Source organism: Thamnophis sirtalis, unplaced genomic scaffold (genome assembly GCF_051295495.1).
Source record: "Thamnophis sirtalis isolate CommonGarterSnake01/CBP01778 unplaced genomic scaffold, rThaSir2_p1.2 scaffold_10, whole genome shotgun sequence".
Taxonomy (NCBI): Eukaryota; Metazoa; Chordata; class Lepidosauria; order Squamata; family Natricidae; genus Thamnophis; species Thamnophis sirtalis.
This window is the reverse complement of record NW_028261390.1, coordinates 23,993,149-24,011,862: the sequence shown is the minus strand read 5'-3', so window position 1 is coordinate 24,011,862 and position 18,714 is coordinate 23,993,149. Positions and strand designations below refer to the sequence as shown.

General features: G+C 38.0%; 1 protein-coding gene across 1 annotated transcript; it reads right to left on the bottom strand.

Annotated features, from left to right (window-relative positions):
* Positions 1 to 391: 391 nt before the first annotated feature.
* FAM241A (family with sequence similarity 241 member A) lies at positions 392 to 18,480 on the bottom strand. The gene is made up of 2 exons (XM_087724215.1): positions 18,012 to 18,480; positions 392 to 3,389 (listed from the first exon to the last, which is right to left on the bottom strand). Exons 1-2 carry the CDS (start codon positions 18,222 to 18,224, stop codon positions 3,144 to 3,146), a joined length of 459 nt encoding a protein of 152 aa, XP_087580341.1. The 5' UTR covers positions 18,225 to 18,480; the 3' UTR covers positions 392 to 3,143.
* Positions 18,481 to 18,714: the final 234 nt, after the last annotated feature.

Genomic DNA, 18,714 nt, shown 5'->3' with positions numbered 1-18,714 from the left:
ACAGTTGTTAAGTGAACCTTTGTGGTTGTTAAGTTAGTAACTGGTTGTAAAGTGAATCTGACTTCCCCATTGACTTTGCTTGTCAGAAGGTTGCAAAAGGGGATCACATGACCCTGGGACACTGCAATCGTCATAGATATGAATCAGTTACCAAGCATTCAAATTTTAATCACATGACCATGAGGATGTAAGTGTGAAAAACAATCGTCATTTTTTCAGTGCTATTGTAGCTTTCAACAGTCACTGAATGAACTGTTGTAAGTTGAGGACTACCTATAATTTCTAATTATTGGAAATAACATTAAAAAAAAACCCTCCAGAATACCAGTATGGCTTTTGAAGCTCCCGTTTTACTAAAGGTATTTCATTATAAATTACCAGGCAAAAACAATTTTTAAGCCAAAAGAAATTTTATTGAAAAAAATCTGAATTTGTAGAAGCATAATTTCATACAAACATTTCTGAGGAAATAATTGAATATTAAAACCATTTTGGGTGTTACATTTTTTAGAGCAAAACCTTATCTGCAGTGGGGGGATTCTGCCAGTTAGCACTTCCGGAGAACCGGTTGCTAACTTTCTGAGAAGTTTGGTGAACTGGTTGTTGGAAGAAATCATTAGGGCAGAGAACCAGTTGTTAAATTATTTGAATCCCACCACTGCTTATCTGTGATCAGAAAATACCTTCAAAAGAATCTGTGAGTTTCCATGTCTGATTGAATCTTCCTGAACATCTAATACTGATTTTCATCCCCAATCTGGTAACGTATTTTGAGTTTCAGCAAGGATCCCTGTCAATTAAACCATAGTGCATGGCTCTTCGGTGTACTGTACAGTCAAGAATTCATATAAAATAAGTATATATTTGCTCCATTCCTTTCCAAAACATATTAGAGTTATAAATAGTAGAATGGTAGTAAGTAAAGATCAAAATAACGGAAGTTTCATTTAAGATCAAAATATTCCAAAAAGTGCAATCACACTCTAAAATCATTGTAATAGGCCAAATGATGGGCCATAAATACAATCAATCAATCACACACCTACAGTATATATTATACACACATACTACAGATATGAACTGAGTAGTTACTTGAAAATAATTTGAAAATAATTCTTAGGGTACTTGCACTTAATTCACCAGCAGTAAGTTTTTTTAATTAGTCTTCTGAATACCTATAAAGGCATTCTTCAGGTTCTAAACTGGAGCTGGCTCTTGTACCTAAAAAAGGGTATAGAATTTAACACCCAGCTATACTGATTGCAAAGAGAAGCTGGTTTTTCTGTATATACTCTGACATTTCATTGAAACACATTATCCTGCTTCCTCCCAAAAAGTGAGAACCTTCAGATATCAGAGAGCGGTAACAGCCACCCAAGATACAAAACAATTCATTGTTCTTTATTACAGAATCAATAATCTTTGTAGATTGTTTAGATAGGGTTACATCAACAGAACAGTGATATTTTTTAAAAATACAACAAAATAAATTAGCAAGTTTTAATTTAAAAAAAAATCTTTGCATGAACTATATGGGTAAGAAAAAAACTGGTGACTTTAATGAAAGAAGAATTGACTATTAAAATGGAGACTGGAATTTCTCTTAAAGGTAAGTAACAAAAGGCAATTTCAGCTACAAATATTTTAAAATATCCTACCTAGAACAGCTAAAGTATAAAGATAAATTTATATTACCATAAATAGCAAATATCATGAAAGCTAGTTTTTATCCAGTCGTGATCTTCCTTAATGTCTATAAATCATCGATCTGTTTAGGAGATTGCTATGCCAATATTTTCATACATATTTCTTCATAAATCTGTACCAGACTTGGAACAGTATAAGAATGACATAGTAATCTTGCATATAAAAAGGAATTTCCAAATTTTACTTCTGCATTGGATTCTTGATATGGTAAACATGGTAGAAAGGACTTTTCATTTGTGAACTTAATTTATTTGGCAATGCATTTCTATAGTTATGATGGATAAACTACTTATTATCCCAATTTTCCCCTTCAAAAAAAATTTCACATGGTAAATCAATGTAATCATAACCATCATACTTTAAGAGACACAAAGAGCTTCACTAAAAAAAATCAGTTGGGTTCTAGAGTTACACAAGAGATACTGACTTAACAAACTTACAGGAAGCATGGCTTTGAGGAGGAACTGTTCAAGCTGTTTATCAACTTATCAATTACGTTTAAATAACTTAAAACAGTGCAGTGTCTGGTCTAATAAGTTCTCTGCAGTGAATATTTACATTATAAAGTAAACTTGATAAAGAATGTTAGTAATATTTTGGCTCAATACATATCAGTCCTTGATTTTGTAACTAGGAAATGTATTTATTTCTTCTCCCCAAAATACTCATTTAAAAGGGGGAAAACGTGGACAAATTCAGCAAAAATACTTTATGTAGCTTGCACTTATAATCTGTCTGCTGAGACTGCAATAAAATAATTAAACTGAGATAAATTAGGAGACGTCCATTAAAAAGAACGGAAAAATCCTAATTTATTTCAAGAGAACTTTTTTTTATATAAATACACACATAATTAAAAAATGGAAAAAAAATCACCAGATTTACTGTCTTTAAGAATGTTTAGACTGACATTTTTCTAATACATTTACAAATCATTAATCACGCTAGTTATACAAAAACAGATTTGCTTAAGATGAGTTCCTATGCATTCACACATCAGTAAAGAATTTTGCAAGGAGATTGGTGATAAAAAATCATGTAACACCAGAGCTCATAAAATTGGCTTTTTAACATTTAGTTTTAATATAAAAGGTATTTTTGAAAACAGTTGTTACATGAATATAAAAGCACCATTCATACAATGAAAAGTATGTTTGTACTTCCACACCTCTTAAAATTTGAATTCTTCCACTTAGTAATAGGATTTACTAAATGAAGGATTTGACTACACTGCCTCATACTGAGAATCTTTTACTCAACTATTCATGACAGATAAGAATGCTTTTTCTTTTTAAATGACAAAGATTGGAAGAAAAAACCTCATGCAAACATTTAATGGCTACATAATATTCAGCACAATAATTTGTAGTAATACCACTCTTGTTCAGCTAAGTATGTAAATCCATCAAGATATGAAATAGTCTATCCAGTGTCTTTTATTGCTGAACATATATAATAACAAGGCACAGGACAGCCACCAATCCAAGAGCTTGTAATCCAAGAAACCAGAGCATAACCCAGAAGAACAGGATTATTACAGGTTCTACAATCCTTTCTCCAAAATACATCCTTGTGAATCCTATTCTTATGAGGCTTTTGTTGAGTTCACCAAAGAGAGTCCCCATCTTTTTATAGTCATCAATAATTGATTCAGTATTATTTTCCCTTTCTTCTTGTAGGACCTAGAATAAAAAGAGAATAAAGATTACAAATCTATATCAACAAAACCATGTGATATTATTCCTGCTTTTTTGTATGTAAAAATAGTTTTTTAATTTTTTTCCCCTCAAGGATAACAATCTGAAATATTGTCATATTAACTAGCTGTTTTATATTATTAAAAAAAAATCTTTCTTCCAATAGTATCATATTTTGTCATATAACCAAGTACTTTATTAATGTGCTACAATATGGATCAGAAAGTAAAGAAGTTGAGCTTGTCAGTTGGAATTGACAGTCCAGGTTCAAGACCTGGCACCAAGCAATCAGGTAAGCTCCTGCACTGACTAGCAGTTCAAAAGCATGCAAATGCGAATAAATTAATAGTACCACTTCATGTATATGGCATATAGCCATACTGGCCACATGACTATGGAAAATTTCTTTGGACACTGTTGCCTTTTTTAAGCCAAGAAACAGAGATGGGCACTATGCCCCTAGAATCAAACATGACTGGATAGGAAATCTTATATATACAATACAATACAATAGCAGAATTGGAAGGGACCTTGGTGGTCTTCTAATCCAACCCCCTGCCTAGGCAGGAAACCCTATACTGTCTCAGACAAATGGCTATTCAACATCTTCTTAAAGACTTCCAGAGTTGGGGCATTCACAACTTCTGGAGGCAAGCTGTTCCACTGATTAACTGTTCTGTCAGGAAATTTCTCCTCAGTTCTAAGTTGCTTCTCTATTTGATTAGTTTCCACGCATTGCTTCTTGTTCTGCCCTCAGGTGCCTTGGAGAATAGTTTGACTCCCTCTTCTTTGTGGCAACCCCTGAGATATTGGAACACTGCTACCATGTCTCCACTAGTTCTTCTTTCTATTAAACTAGACATACCCAGTTCCTGCAACCGTTCTTCATGTTTTAGTCTCCAGTTCCCTAATCATCTTTGTTGCTCTTCTCTGCACTCAGAAGGAGTCTTTTCTACATTGTGGCGACCAAAACTGAATGCAGTATTCCAAGTGTGGCCTTACCAAGGCATTATAAAGTGGTACTAACACTTCACATGATCTTGATTCTATCCCTCTGTTTATGCAGCCTGGAACTGTGTTGGCTGTTTTGGCAGCTGCTGCACACTGCTGGCTCATATTTAAATGGTTGTCCACTAGGACTCCAAGATCCCTTTCACTACTATTGAGAAAGGTACCACCTATACTGTACCTGTGCATTTCATTTTTCTTGCCTAAATGTAGAACCTTACTCTTTTCACCATTGAATTTCATTTTATTAGCTAGTTCCCAATGTTCAAGTTTGTCAAGATCCTTCTGTATCTTGAGCCTATCTTCTGGAGTGTTGGCTATTCCTGCCAGCTTGGTATCATCTGCAAATTTGATGAGTTCCCCATTTATTCCCTCATCCAAATAATTGATGAAGATGTTGAAGAGTACTGGGCCTAAAACAGATCCTTGGGGTACACCACTGCATACTTCCCTCCATGTAGATGCAGCTCCGTTGAGGACTACATGTTGAGTGCGGTTGGTCAGCCAGTTACGAATCCATCTGGTGGTGATGCTGTCTAACCTACATTCTTCTACTTTATCTAGTAGTAGGTTATGGTCTACCTTATCAAATGCCTTACTGAAGTCCAAGTAAACTATATCGACGGCATTCCTCTGGCCCACTAATTTTGTCACATTGTCAAAAATAGGAAATATCTTTATTCCCCAATCTGTTTTAGTCATTACTAGCCCTTACCTAAAATACTAGCTTGTATGGATATATTATATGAGATTTAATTCCTTATTCAGTAATTATTTTAGATTTTACTGTAAGGAAATATGGCTTTCCACCTTCTAGCAATAATGCTCAACTATACCACATGGATCATAGACTAGAGAAGGTATTTTGTCTCTCATTTTCCTCTTTAGTTTGTTAATAGAACTATAAGACTTATTAGCCAAAAGCTAGTCTTCAATATTTTAATCAATGTGCCAATACTATTGTAAAGCAAGGGTGGACTTCTACCTTTAATTATAGTGTATTATTAAGCAATTTTTTTCCCTTCACTGAAGTATTTGTTTTTATATTTAATAATAAATACTTGGTTTTTATTAAAAAGACTATAATGACTAAATGGGTCACCGAAACAAAACATTTTAGATTGATTTGATTTAGTGCCGCATTTATTATTATGATATACTGACACTGTCACATAAGCTACAATACACCCTGAAATTGTAATTTGCTTCCTTCCCTTTGTTTCCAACAGATCCTGAAAAAGAACTCAAATAATCAAAAACAATTTACTTCTGCTCCTGTTTCTGCTTAAGATTTTTTTAAATAGTTTTTTTATTGTTTTTATTACACACACACAAAAAGAAAAAAAAGAATCATCTTTTGTTCGTGACCCGTCAAAAGCGCGTTCCACAAAAGCGCGGTCAACGAAATCGCGTATGTGACGTCATCACAACGCGACGAAAAAGATCGAAAAATTGAAATAAAAATTAAATTACAGCAAGCCGATTCACATAAAGGTAAGGGTTAGGTTAAGGGTTAGGGTTAGGGTTAGGTTAAGGGTTAGGGTTAGAGCGTTAGCGTTACGTTTAGCGTTAGGTTAAGGGTTAGCGTTAGGTTTTTCATTACGTTAAGGGTTAGGTTTAGGGTTAGGTTTAGGGTTAGGTTTAGGTTTAGGGTTAGGTTTGGGGGGGTTAGGGGAAGGTTTTAGCTTTATTTTTACATTTTTCGATCTTTTTCGATCTTTTTCGTCGCGATGTGATGACGTCACATACGCGCTTTCGTCGACCGCGATTTTGTCGTCCGCGGTTTTGTGGTAGAACCCTTTTGTTACATCTTGTAGAAAGCGTTTCCATTGGTACAGATACATTTCGTGCATTTCTTCCACAATCATTACCTATACTTCATTCAAATTAAGTTGTACATTTTAGAATTTGTGTATTTTACTATCAGTATATTTGATTACAGTTACTTAAACTTGTTTTTTTCTAAAATCATTTATATTTAAAGACACAACCACCTACTGGCATACTTTCAGAATCTCAATGAGTCTACCATAACTTTAAATCTTTATAATATATTCTAAAAAAGAGTCAATTAGTAGGATATCTAACATTCCCTCCCCCTTTTCCCCCCCAACTCACAAATTAGTGCTTCTGTCCGAATTACTTTTAGTAGTACAACACACCTGTATATATCATTAAATATTATCCATCAACATTTCCTTATTATTATTGTAGTTAACTAAAAAAAATCTTTACTATTTGTCTCACCTCTCCTCTGTTCAGGCCCAAAGGAGATTATACCTTTATAACCAGCTCTCAACAGAAATTTATTAATAAGATTTATAGGTCTTTTCCCTAATCCCCAAATTGCAATTTATATCCAGTTTATTTTACTAATTAAGGTTATCATTTCATTGTTATTATCTTGAATAATTAGATGTTAACAGACTAAACATTTAAAATCTAGAACACTCTAAAAATGTTAACATTTCTGCTTAATAATCACCAAAAGTATCCATTAACATTTCCTTATTGTTATTATAGTTGAAAAAAAGGAAAAATGAATTGTTTACTATTTGTATCACATCTCCTCTCTTCTGACCCAGATTAATTTACCTTCATAACAAGATCTAGACAAAGGTTTGTTAGTAAAATTTATAAGTCTTTTAGCCAGATCCCAATTTAAAATTTATGGCCCAATTATTTATCTTAATTAAGGTTATCATTTAATTATTAATATCATGGTAAATTATATGTTAACGAATAAACATTCAATGATAATCTAAAACAGTCTACAAGATACTAAAATCCCTACTTATTAATCATCAAAAATTGGCTAGTTTTTTTATCATCAACTAGCATTATCAACCAGTGTCTTTCCAGTAGCAAAATGGTCTTATCTCTCTCAGCTGCTGTTGTGTCAATTCTCTTTTCAGCTCCTTTCCAGAGTTTTGAACTTCTCTCCGCACTTTGTAGCTTAGAAGATCTCTCATGTAGTTTTGTTGCCCTGGAGTTGTTTTTAACATAAGCTTAACTTTGGTTATCAAACTTATTTCTGGATAGGTTTGTCTTAACTCCATCCTTTTTGTTCTTTTTTTTCTCCTAGATCTTGAAATTTGGGGTAAAGCTCCAAATTGTCACAGTCACTTTTCCAGCTTCTTTCCACTTTCACTCACATTTGCTCCATTAGTAAGTTCATCTGTTATCTTATCTTTGTTTTCTGTATTTTCATTCTCTTCTTTAATTTTTGGAGGTCCAACCCCATCATCTTTTACTGTGATACCCCATAGTCTATCCCATTTCTTGTCAAATCTCTCAAATCCTTCTAAGATATTTTGAAGTCATTCAGGATATTTTGAACTTTTAAGTTTTCCTCATCTGAATATTGATCCATTTTTCCAAAAGAAAAGAGATGTAAAGAAAAAGAATCTGATAATCTCTGCCACTCTAGTCTATCAAAAAGAGAAAGTTTCTTGGAGAATATATCTATATTTAAGCATAAGTTCTTTTGTAGTTTTCAAAGTAGAAGGGTTCTTGCCTTTTTCTTTCCTTTTCCTTCTTTTGCAAAAATATTTTCCAAACACACCTGCAAAGCACTGTTCGTGCCCTTGAGTCTTTATCAGATTTTATAAACAAGCTCTAAACCCTTCCTTTGCAAAGTCAGTGAAGTCAAGTACACGTGAACAAAGGATACATTGTTTCAGGAAAAAAAAACCTCAGGCTCAGGCTTTCGACTGGCAGATTCAACTTTTTTTAATATACCTTTTCTTGAAGTATCTTTAATATGCTTTTATAACAAATAAAAGAAGGAATTGTTAAAATAAAAAAAGTTTTAGTTTAAGCCAAAAGAATTAAGGTAGTAAAAAATAAGGAAAAAAATCAGTCCATTCACTTTAAGCAGGGAAACAGGAAACATTGCAATCACTTCAATCCACAAAAGATCGTTACAAGCAAAAGTAAAGAGTTTTCTAAGACAGTCCAATAAGGATTAAATTCGCTGCTTTATTCTTACTTAGTGGACTAATATCTTTAAAAGAAATTTTTTTTCTTAGGGCAATCTTCTGAAAGTAAAAGAAAAAAACCCTCACCAGATGGAACACTTTCACTTCTTCTTTCTTCCGGAGCCATCTCCGACTATGTCAGCCTGGGGACTGCCTGTTTGCCGCCGGTTGGAAACGCTTTCCTTGGGTCGACCAGGGACTTTGCGGTGTCCCTGCGACCAGCAAGGTTTTGTCTTCCTAGTCACCGTCTCTTCGGGATGGTTTAGGACCGTCCAGGGGCAAAAGTGTCATCGGCGGGCTTGGGCTGTCAAGTCCGCATGAGTATCGTCACCACATTGGCTCCTCCCTTCCTTAAGATTTTTTTTTGTTTCACAAAACGCAGTAACTTGTTTTTGTGAGGTCCACTATTTCTTGTTAATTAAATGTTGCAAAAATAAGTACCTTCATAAAATGTGTGTGCAAAACAAACATTTTTATCTGGATTTAGTCTTTATTTGGTTTCTTTATTTTACAGCATAATTTGAATGATTCAATATTACTTCTGTGTTATTTATTTGTATCCTGCATTTATTATTTGTATCCTGCTTTTATTATTATTTACAAATAACCCAAGGCAGTGAATATATCCAACATATTTTCCTCCTCCTATTTTCCTCACAACAGCAACCAGGTGAGGTAAACCGGGCAGAGAATGATTGGGTGGCCCAAGGACTTCATGGCTAAGGTGGGACTAAAACTCAGTATCCTGCTTTCTAACTTGGTGCCTTTCTCACTAGACCAGTAGCCCCCAATCTTTTGGGCACCAGTGACTGGTTCCATGGAGAGAGATTTTTCCTGGAACAGAGGGGACATGGTTTCATGTGCTGCCTGGATCTTGCAGATGGGGCTTCGCTTGTCCTGTTTCTGGCACTGGTCCATGGAGAGGGTCTTGGGGACCCCCGCCCTAGACTAAACTGGCTCTTAGTAAGCAGAATAGAATTTACTAAAAATTACTAAAATTCTATTCTACACTAAAATCAGTTTAATAGATAATGTAGAATCCAAACCCTCACATGGAGTTCATGAAAATTGTTCCCTCATAATGTTCTAATTTGCTTGCAAATTTCATATTCCAATAAAAAGCAACAGCATTACAGCCATTTGTTTTTTCCATGCTGAGCAATGAGACAAAGAAGCCCTGTTCTAAAACTGCATCGTATTGTTTGTGATATTAAAGATTTTTAATTCAGTTTCTCTTGTGCTTGATTTTGAAGGCAGTTGTAAGTATTTCTTTACTTATTTAGCACTTATAAAAGCTTGCAAACGTTTGTGATAAAACTGCAATTGCCCAGTTTCTTGTTTTAGAAAATACATGTTTCAATTAAGGACAAAAGAAATGTATTAACTGGATTCTGAGTAGTAGAAACACAAATGTTGTATTTCATGGACAAGGCCTTTACTATCAGCGTAATGAAGTTAAACAATAATTATTTAAAACTTTTTTGGGGATAGTTAAGTGCAAATTTCAAAAGCCAAGTAGAAACATTCACATTTTCATCCAACAATGTTACACTTATACAGCATATACAGTGTTCTTTCTCTTACACACACACACACACACACACACAAATTGTGACTAGATGTCTCGGAGAGCAATCTTTTGACTTTTTCATTTTTATGACAAGATATGTATTCCACATTGGTTAGTCTACTTACAATGGAGAAAAACGTTCTAACTTTCCATACAAGCACTAGTCTAAAAGCCTGTCATTAGACAAGAACTATTTACTGGAAACAACAGTAAACGGTATAGAGTTTCCTGCCTAGGCAGGGGATTGGACTAGAAGACCTCCAAGGTCCCTTCCAACACTCTGCTATTGTATTGTATTATCTCAGAAAGTGCCCTTTTAATTAGTCCACATAATTCTGATAAACTGACCAAGAGCCTTAACAGTACTACAGGTAGTCCTGCACTTATGACCATTTGTTTAATGACAGTTCATAAGTTACAAAGAATAACACATAAGTTATGTGATTATAATTTGGGCACATGGTACCTGGCATGTATTAATGATGGATGCAGTGTCGCAAGGTCACATGATTGCCATTTGTGCCCTTCCCAGGAGGCTTCTGACAGCTGGTTAGTGGGGGGATTGACTTAACGACTGTGTGATTTGCTTAGTAACTGTGGTGACTTGTTTAACAGTGTCCAAAAAGGTTGTAAAATCGGGCACAACTTACCTAATGACCACATAGATTAGTGATGGAAGTTTCAATACTAATTGTGGTCATAAGTCAAAGACTATCTGTATTGATTCCGAGTCTGATGAAGATTTTATGATTCTTTAATTTGTAGAACTTCAAAACTTTGATTTTTAATTATGTACATTTATTGGGAGGAAACCATTCAGAAAAACAGATCCCTTTATCAATATACACAATTATCAAACTGAAAATACATTTAAATGTTATATTCGAATGCAGAGTATGAATAATTGAAATGATAAGTTTGAAAGCCTCTAAATAAAAGCTGAATATAGGGAACTAGAACTAAATAAGAGAACATAAACCTGTATTAAGCACCAATGTATGTACTTTTTATTCTATTATAAATATACCGTAGGTCATCTTCAATTAACCACTCATCCAGTGACCATCAATTTTGCATCAGCACTTAACAAGTGGTACTCATGACTGCATCCCAAGGTTCTGGTTATTTACAGCACCCTCATAGCACACGATCATGATCTGGATGCTTGGCAACTGGCTCACACTAATCATGGTTATAGTCATGGAATTGCCATTTGCAACCTTCCCTGTCAATTGGTTGTCAATTGGTTAATAGCACTGGGCAAACAAAGCACCTGTTGCCCCCCAGAGTCTCAAGGGAGTGGGCGGCATACAAATCTTATTAAGCTAAACTAAACTAAACTTCCCACAAGTAAAGTCAACGGAGAAGCTGGCAGAAAAAGTCACAAGTCACTCCTGCTTTTCCCCCAAAGAATTGGGCTATGGAGTACAAGATCCCAGAGATATTGTATTCTGTAGTACGTGCACCTGCCCCCTGCCTTCAATAGTTTAGTTTAGTTTAGTTTAGTTTAGTTTCACTTTATTTGTATGCCACCCTTTTCCCTGGGGGGACTCAGGGCGGCTCACAGTTCAAAGGGGGTGGGGAAGGACAAACAATTTACAACATAAAAGCACTACATCATTTAAGAACTCAACAGTCATACAATTCGAGTAGGGGTTAGAGTCTTTAACCCCAGGCCAGCCGGGATAGCCAGATTTTAAGCGCGGCGCGGAAGGTCTGGAGGGTGGTGAGGGTCCGGATCTCCACGGGGAGTTCGTTCCAGAGGGTCAGAGCAGCCACCGAGAAGGCTCTCCTCCGGGTAGTTGCCAGTCTACACTGGCTGGCTGATGGAATTCGGAGGAGGCCTAATCTATGCGATCTTATCGGTCTAGTGGAGGTAATTGGCAGTAGGCGGTCTCTCAAGTACCCAGATCCAATACCATGAAGGGCTTTGTAGGTGACAAGTAGCACCTTGAAGCGCACCCGGAGATCAACAGGCAGCCAGTGCAGCTCGCGGAGGATAGGTGTTACGTGGGTGAATCGAGGTGCACCCACGATCGCTCGCGCGGCTGCATTCTGGACCAGCTGAAGTCGCCGAATACTCTTCAAGGGCAGCCCCATGTAGAGCACATTGCAGTACTCCAGCCTAGAGGTCACAAGGGCACGAGTGACTGTTGTGAGGGCCTCCCAGTTCAAGTAGGGACGCAACTGGTGCACCAGGCGAACCTGGGCAAATGCCCCCCTGGTTACAGCTGACAAATGGTGTTCAAAAGTCAGCTGAGGATCCAGGAGGACTCCCAAGTTGCGAACCCTATCTGAGGAGCGTACAATTTGACCCCCCAGCCTGAGAGATGGAACACTTGGCCAATTCGTGGGAGGGAAGCACAACAGCCACTCGGTCTTTTCTGGATTGAGCACAAGCTTGTTAACCCCCATCCAGTCTCTAACAGCCTCAAGACCCTGGCTCATCACGTCCATCGCTTCATTGAGTTGGCACGGGGCGGACAGATACAACTGTGTATCGTCCGCATATTGATGGTATTTTATCCCGTGCCGTCGGATGATCTCGCCCAGCGGTTTCATGTAGATGTTGAAAAGAAGGGGGGACAGGACCGAACCCTGCGGCACCCCATATGTTAGGGGCCTAGGGGTTGATCTCTGCCCTCCGACTAACACCGACTGCGACCTGTCTGAGAGGTAAGAGGAGAACCACCGTAAAACAGTGCCTCCCACCCCCACCTCCCGCAGTCGTCGCAGAAGGATACCATGGTCGATGGTATCGAAAGCCGCCGAGAGGTCAAGGAGCACCAGGATGGAGGCATGGCCTCCATCCCTGGCTCTCCAGAGATCATCGGTCAATGCGACCAAAGCGGTTTCTGTGCTGTAGCCAGGTCTGAAGCTGGACTGGAATGGATCGAGATAACTAGCTTCCTCCAAGGATCGCTGGAGCTGAAAGGCCACCACCTTCTCAACAACCTTCCCCCAAAGGGGAGGTTGGAGACTGGACGATAGTTGTTTAAAACGGCTGGATCCAAAGATGGTTTCTTCATGAGGGGTCTCACCACTGCCGCCTTAGTACATGCCTACCTCTCCTTGGCTCATCAACATTCTCCACTGCCTGCTCTTATATGGTGCCACAGTACCTACCTGCCCACCTCCATAGCACTTACCCACCTACAAGCCTGCTTACAAGTCTTCCAGGACTTGTGACGTCCTGCCAACTTTCCCATTGATTTTGCTTGCTGGAAGCAGGTAGGAAGTTGCAAATTGTAGTCATGTGAGGTATTCATTTCATGACAGCAGTGGGGACTGCTGGGATTGCTGTTGCTAAGCGATGCAGTTATGTGACATCACACTTTATGACCATACCGCTCAGTGATAGGAATTCTGGTTCCAAACATAACCTGAGAAGTACCTGTAGACATTCCTTGCCATTTTGAAGTAAAGTTTCTTCCTTAATGGCAGACATAAAATACTACATAAACAATAAAACACACAGATACTATCAAATCAGTATAGTCATAGACCAACAATAAAAACACAGAGGCAGAGACACACTGGCACCTTTCCCTTTCTCTCCTTTGTACAGGACCGGTAATTTGATCTGGCTCAAACAGTGGGCAATTTTTTTAGTGCCTTTAAATCAGATGACTATTGGTAACTGCCTGGATTAATCTTTGAAACTGACTTGCCTTTGCCTGCTTCCCAGGACTCAGAAAACGACTGGCCCAAAGTCACCCAGCAGCCTAATGCCTTAACCACTGCACCAGATTGGTTGTCAATTGGTTAATAGCACTGGGCAAACAAAGCACCTGTTTTAAGCTACAGCTGGCTATCTCTGCATTACATACTTGTATGGCTACTTCACTTAATGGCTATCGTGTACATGCATGCAGAGATTGTTGGAGAGTGTCTTTTGAAGCACAAATAAAGTTTGTAAAGAACAAGAATGTTTAAGAATTTGAAAAGAGGCACTTTGTACATGCTACCATGTATTGCAAATGTATTACTTCTTAAGGTTGTATAGTAAGGCTGTGTGTTTAATGCTTTGTATTCAGTTTTAAAAAGATATTTCAGGGCATGCGAGGCCACAAAAATAGTTTACTGGAATCTAGAAAAACAATTTCCTATGTGCTGAAAGAATTTGTTTTCAAATTATTTCAAAAGAGCCCTAATTTGAATATCCCAATTGAGTAATTTAAATATATCTGCAATTATGGGGGAAGTACTCAGAGAAAAGAAGCTTCTATACATCTAGGACACATTTAAAAGACCTTTTAGAGGGTAGAGCAAAGGCAGAAAATATGTAACTTAAGAAAAAAGACCTGGAAATAACAGTACCAATTTAACATAAATTACAAACCCATAGCTCCAACTGATTTCAATCTAATTTTGACCAGGAATGTTAAGAAATAAGTTTTGCTTTTTATAGCTGGATATGTGGAATATATTACATGATAATTCTAAATTCTAACAATGCAGACACCATGCAATAATTGTTAACTGTTAAAACAAGTCTTAATTTTAAAAATTGAATAGAACACATTTTTTTCTTTCTATATTAGAATGTATTCTAGGCATTTTAGATATTGTATAATATTTCTGCTTTTGACACAAACTATGCACTACTACAACAATAACCAAATTTATGGTCAGGTACACAGAAACTGTCTGTAACTGTTAGGCACAAACAACCAAACCCTCATGTGTAGATTTCAAACTATTTTATTGTTTTCTGCCTATAGCACAGGAATCTTCCCAGAAAAGTAGTTGTAGCCTGTAAGCTAAATAAATTTCAAAAGCATGTATGGTGTGTGTGTGTGTGTGTGTGTGTGTGTGTGTGTGTGTGTGTGTGTGTGTGAGAGAGAGAGAGAGAGAGAGAGAGAGAGAGAGAGAGAGAGAGAGAGAGAGAGAGAGAGAGAGAGAATCGTTTGGCCTCTTATGTTTAGATGCAAGTCCATGCTAATTTTCCACTTGAGCCCTCCTCTTGATTGAGCTCTCCAACTTTAATTGATTTTGAAGCTTTATAAAAGATAGATGCTATACATGTTTTTAATGTTAATTTTGTTAAAACTATATTATTTTCTTACATTATTACAGAGGCTGAGAAACTCAAAAATCAAAAAGATATACCGCAATATAAAATGAACTAATTTAAATCTTGTAAGCAACTCAATTGAAACCAGCACTTAGTCATAAAGATATTTGGTCTTGTTACAGAATTAGGTTGAGAATAAATATAGGTCAAGGACTTTGGAGTACAATGCTATATAACTGAAACATTCTTGTACAAATTTGCTCAAACATGTTAGGATTTCATACCCTTTATTCATTCCAGGAAGGTTACTTTTAATTAGCCTGCTAAAAATAAAAAAAAGAGAATATGCCCTATAATAACTTAAAATGAATTTTAGGTATATACTTTCAAGGATGCTTTTTGTTTCAATTTTACTTTATAAAATTTCAGTGATTAAGGATACATAACAAAAGATGCAGTTTTGTTCATAGTAAATAGAAACATTATACACATTTATGTAGCACCTTGAGATCTAAAGGGCAAAAAGGAATACAAAGTACTCTTATTGTAGTAAACATCTATTTCTATAGGAAGTGTGAAATGAAGAATGTACTTGGGAAATAATTTCATTTCCTTATTTACATTAATATTATTTCATACAAACGTATCAATTTGTAATACTTCTAAAAATCAATTTATTTAATAATGTCCTTGGAATATCTGCTTAGAGGTAGAAATTTCATCACAGAATTATGTATAATTTCAAAACTGCAGATGCCGGTGTTTAGTATATTATCTTATTCTCTTTAATAAGTACATTCTGAAAATTATAGCCTCAAAGAAAATAAAATATGCTAGTATATTAAATAATTATAATAGAAAAGTCTAATTGGAGCAATCACTAATTTAGAAATTAAATCTTTTAATTTGGGGATACTGTGTTTATTTGCAAAATTTCATGTTTTCTTCAGTTTGGTAAAGGACTAGCTTCCTATCACTTTGAATAAAATGTCATCATGCACTTTCATATGTCAGCTGTTGAGCCACTTGCTCTTGAGACTCATACAAACTGAGGATTATCATGTGGAAGATCATTGATGCAGAGAAGTTCTATTTCACATACTCTATTTTTTTACTTTGCATATTGTATACCACTGCTAATAATAGAGAAACTTAACAAAAATAATATATTTAAGAATTATTTGGGAGTTTTCTCTGAAACAGTCTGTTTTCTAATGTTTAGGATCAAATAAAGAGACAGAATGAATTTACCACTGCTTTTGCTTAACTGTAGTAACAATCTCAATCAAATTGTGGTGACTGTCACTCATGCACTTTATTGCTCCATGATTGGCTTACTGCAGTGCACTATATGTGAGTCTGTCCTTGAAAACCACTTGGACGTAACAGGTGGTGCAAAATATGTCAGTCTAAAGTTAGTGTGTGAGAGTTGCTTCAGTGGTATTATACCTCTAGTAGAACAGCTCAGGGATCAACTGTTGCGTCCTTGATGCTTTTTGAGCTTAGCTGTTTTCTTGTAGACATTTCATTTTCATGCTAGGTAATAGTGCAATCAGCAGCGGGGTTTGGTGGCTTTTTATACATTGGAGCTTGCCCTACCAGCATTGTCATCTCCCCAGGATTTCTTAGTGCTTTCCCATTCAGATATTAATGAAGCTGAAATATGTTTGAGCTTTTGTACATTACCCAAGGTCAGTGGGATGCTGCCAGCTGCTTAATGTGAAAACATTCAGAACTTTTAGTTATGTCTGTCCATTTTTCAAGTCATACTTGTGAGATGTAAATCTAATTGTTATTCAAATATTCATACTGTTCTTAGCAAAATGTTCCAAGCATCCATCCAGATATTTTTTTAAAAAAACGATTCAGTATCAAATCAAAAGCAGAAATACCTGAATGATGTGGCATGTCATCTTAGGCTGATTAAGTATTATGCTAAGCATTTCTTCTTTATGTGAGTGTGGGTGTGTTTTATTATTCTCTTTAAATTTTATGGACATGAAAACTCTCTGCTTTTAAAAATGCCAACATTTCAATGAAATTATCATTGGCAAGTGTGGAATTCTTACACTTTAGTTGTGATATGACTGTTTATTATTTCTTCTTTGGGATATGACTATACATCATTTCTTCAACAGCCTACTGAACTTGGTACATGTCTGTCTCAACAATTAGAGGCCTCCAGATTGGGTAGGATAGGCTGCAAAGGATGCAGAGGATTGATACAGGATGGGTTACAGCCAAAGAAAGCAACATGAAAAACAGAATAGTAAATTATTCTCAAATATACAAAATCTATAGACCCCCTAAACATGAGACCGAGAAGAAGAAAAAAACAGTTAAATGTCAATGCAGAATTGTTTTATAACATTTTGACCAGATCTGGGAAACAGCTCAGAAGTAGGAAATGATCCTATTCGTACACAATAGGAGTTTATCTAACGATGTCAAAATAGTCTTTTGTGCATATTCCCCCCACAAAAAAATTGGCAAGAGGACACCTTCCACTGTCCTTAGAGGAAGTGCAGGATTGTCATGTTTTCCAGGAGGAAGCCTTTCCCCAACTTGACCACCCAAAGGCCAATCTCGGAGGCCAATACTGCTTTATGGTGGTGGAAATACTAGATTTCTTTTCTTCGAGAATGGCAGGGGGGAAAAATACCACCTCACCTCCGAGCTCCAACACTGCAGCTCTCCCAGAAAAGGGAGGGGGGGACGGACGACGACGGGGGACTCCTGCTTGCCGGCGGAGATTACTGAGTCTTGACTGCCTCGTGCAAGTAGGTGTGTCGTTACACGCACACGCACACATACCATTTCCCTCCTGTCTGCCACTGACAGCAGAAGGCAAAGCGTGTATACCAGGGCGGAACAAAGGCCTCTCTCGATCCGCATTCCCCAAACCGAACCCCCCGACCTGGTTCCCCCCGTTCCCCACAACCTTCCCCAGGAAACCGGAGCTCGGTGACACACCACCCGGCGACGCTTGACACGCGTCCCCGGCAAGTGGCCGCTTCTCACGAGGCGCTCACCTGCTGCGGCGGCTTGTCCTCGTCTCCCGCTAGAGGCAGCGAGGACTGGGCTGGTTGCGGTTGCTGCTGCTGCTGCTGCCGCCGCCGCTTGTGCCGGGATGCGGCCCCTCTGCCCCTCAAGGGCGGCAACGGCGGCGCCGGCGCCGATCCCCGTTCCCACTCGCTTTCCAAGAGGCACTCGGGCGGCAGCAGCAGTTCCTCGGTCGAGCCCATGGTCGTCTCCGACGTCGGTCCCGGCGCCTCCGAAAGCGGGGAAGGGGCGCAGTACGGGCGCACACCCCGCGCTGTCGCGGGTCGTCCCGTGGGCTGCCCGCAAACGAGGGGACGCTGGAGGCAACGGGCGGCCGCCCCTTCAGCCTGCCCGTAAACGGCAACACCGGCCTGGCAGGGCGTGCCTCAAAGGCTGTCACGGGTTTGACAGGGGGAGGAGGAGGAAGGAAGGAAGGAAGAAAGAAGGGGCGGGTAACGGATGTGTGTGTGTGAGGGAAAGGGCGGCGTGGGGGCTGCGGCGCGGCAGGAGGGGCTTTGTGGCGGGGAAACGTGGAAAGGCTACAGAGCGCATTTGAACCGCCGCTTCTCGTTGCGCCTTTAAAACTGCCTTTATGAAATCCCCGCCCCTTTGGAAGGGTGGGCGTGGCTTTCCTCCTCTTGGCCATGTCGGCCCGCTCGCTCTTTCCTTTGTGAGGGGGAAAAGCAGGTGGAA

Bases quoted from the DNA above. Each gene is read 5' to 3' on its own strand.
- FAM241A (XM_087724215.1), bottom strand. From the start codon at position 18,224: ATGGGCTCGACCGAGGAACTGCTGCTGCCGCCCGAGTGCCTCTTGGAA. The intron at 3,390-18,011 runs GTGAGCGCCTCG...TTTTTATTCTAG, and splicing joins AGGACAAGCCGCCGCAGCAG to GTCCTACAAGAAGAAAGGGA.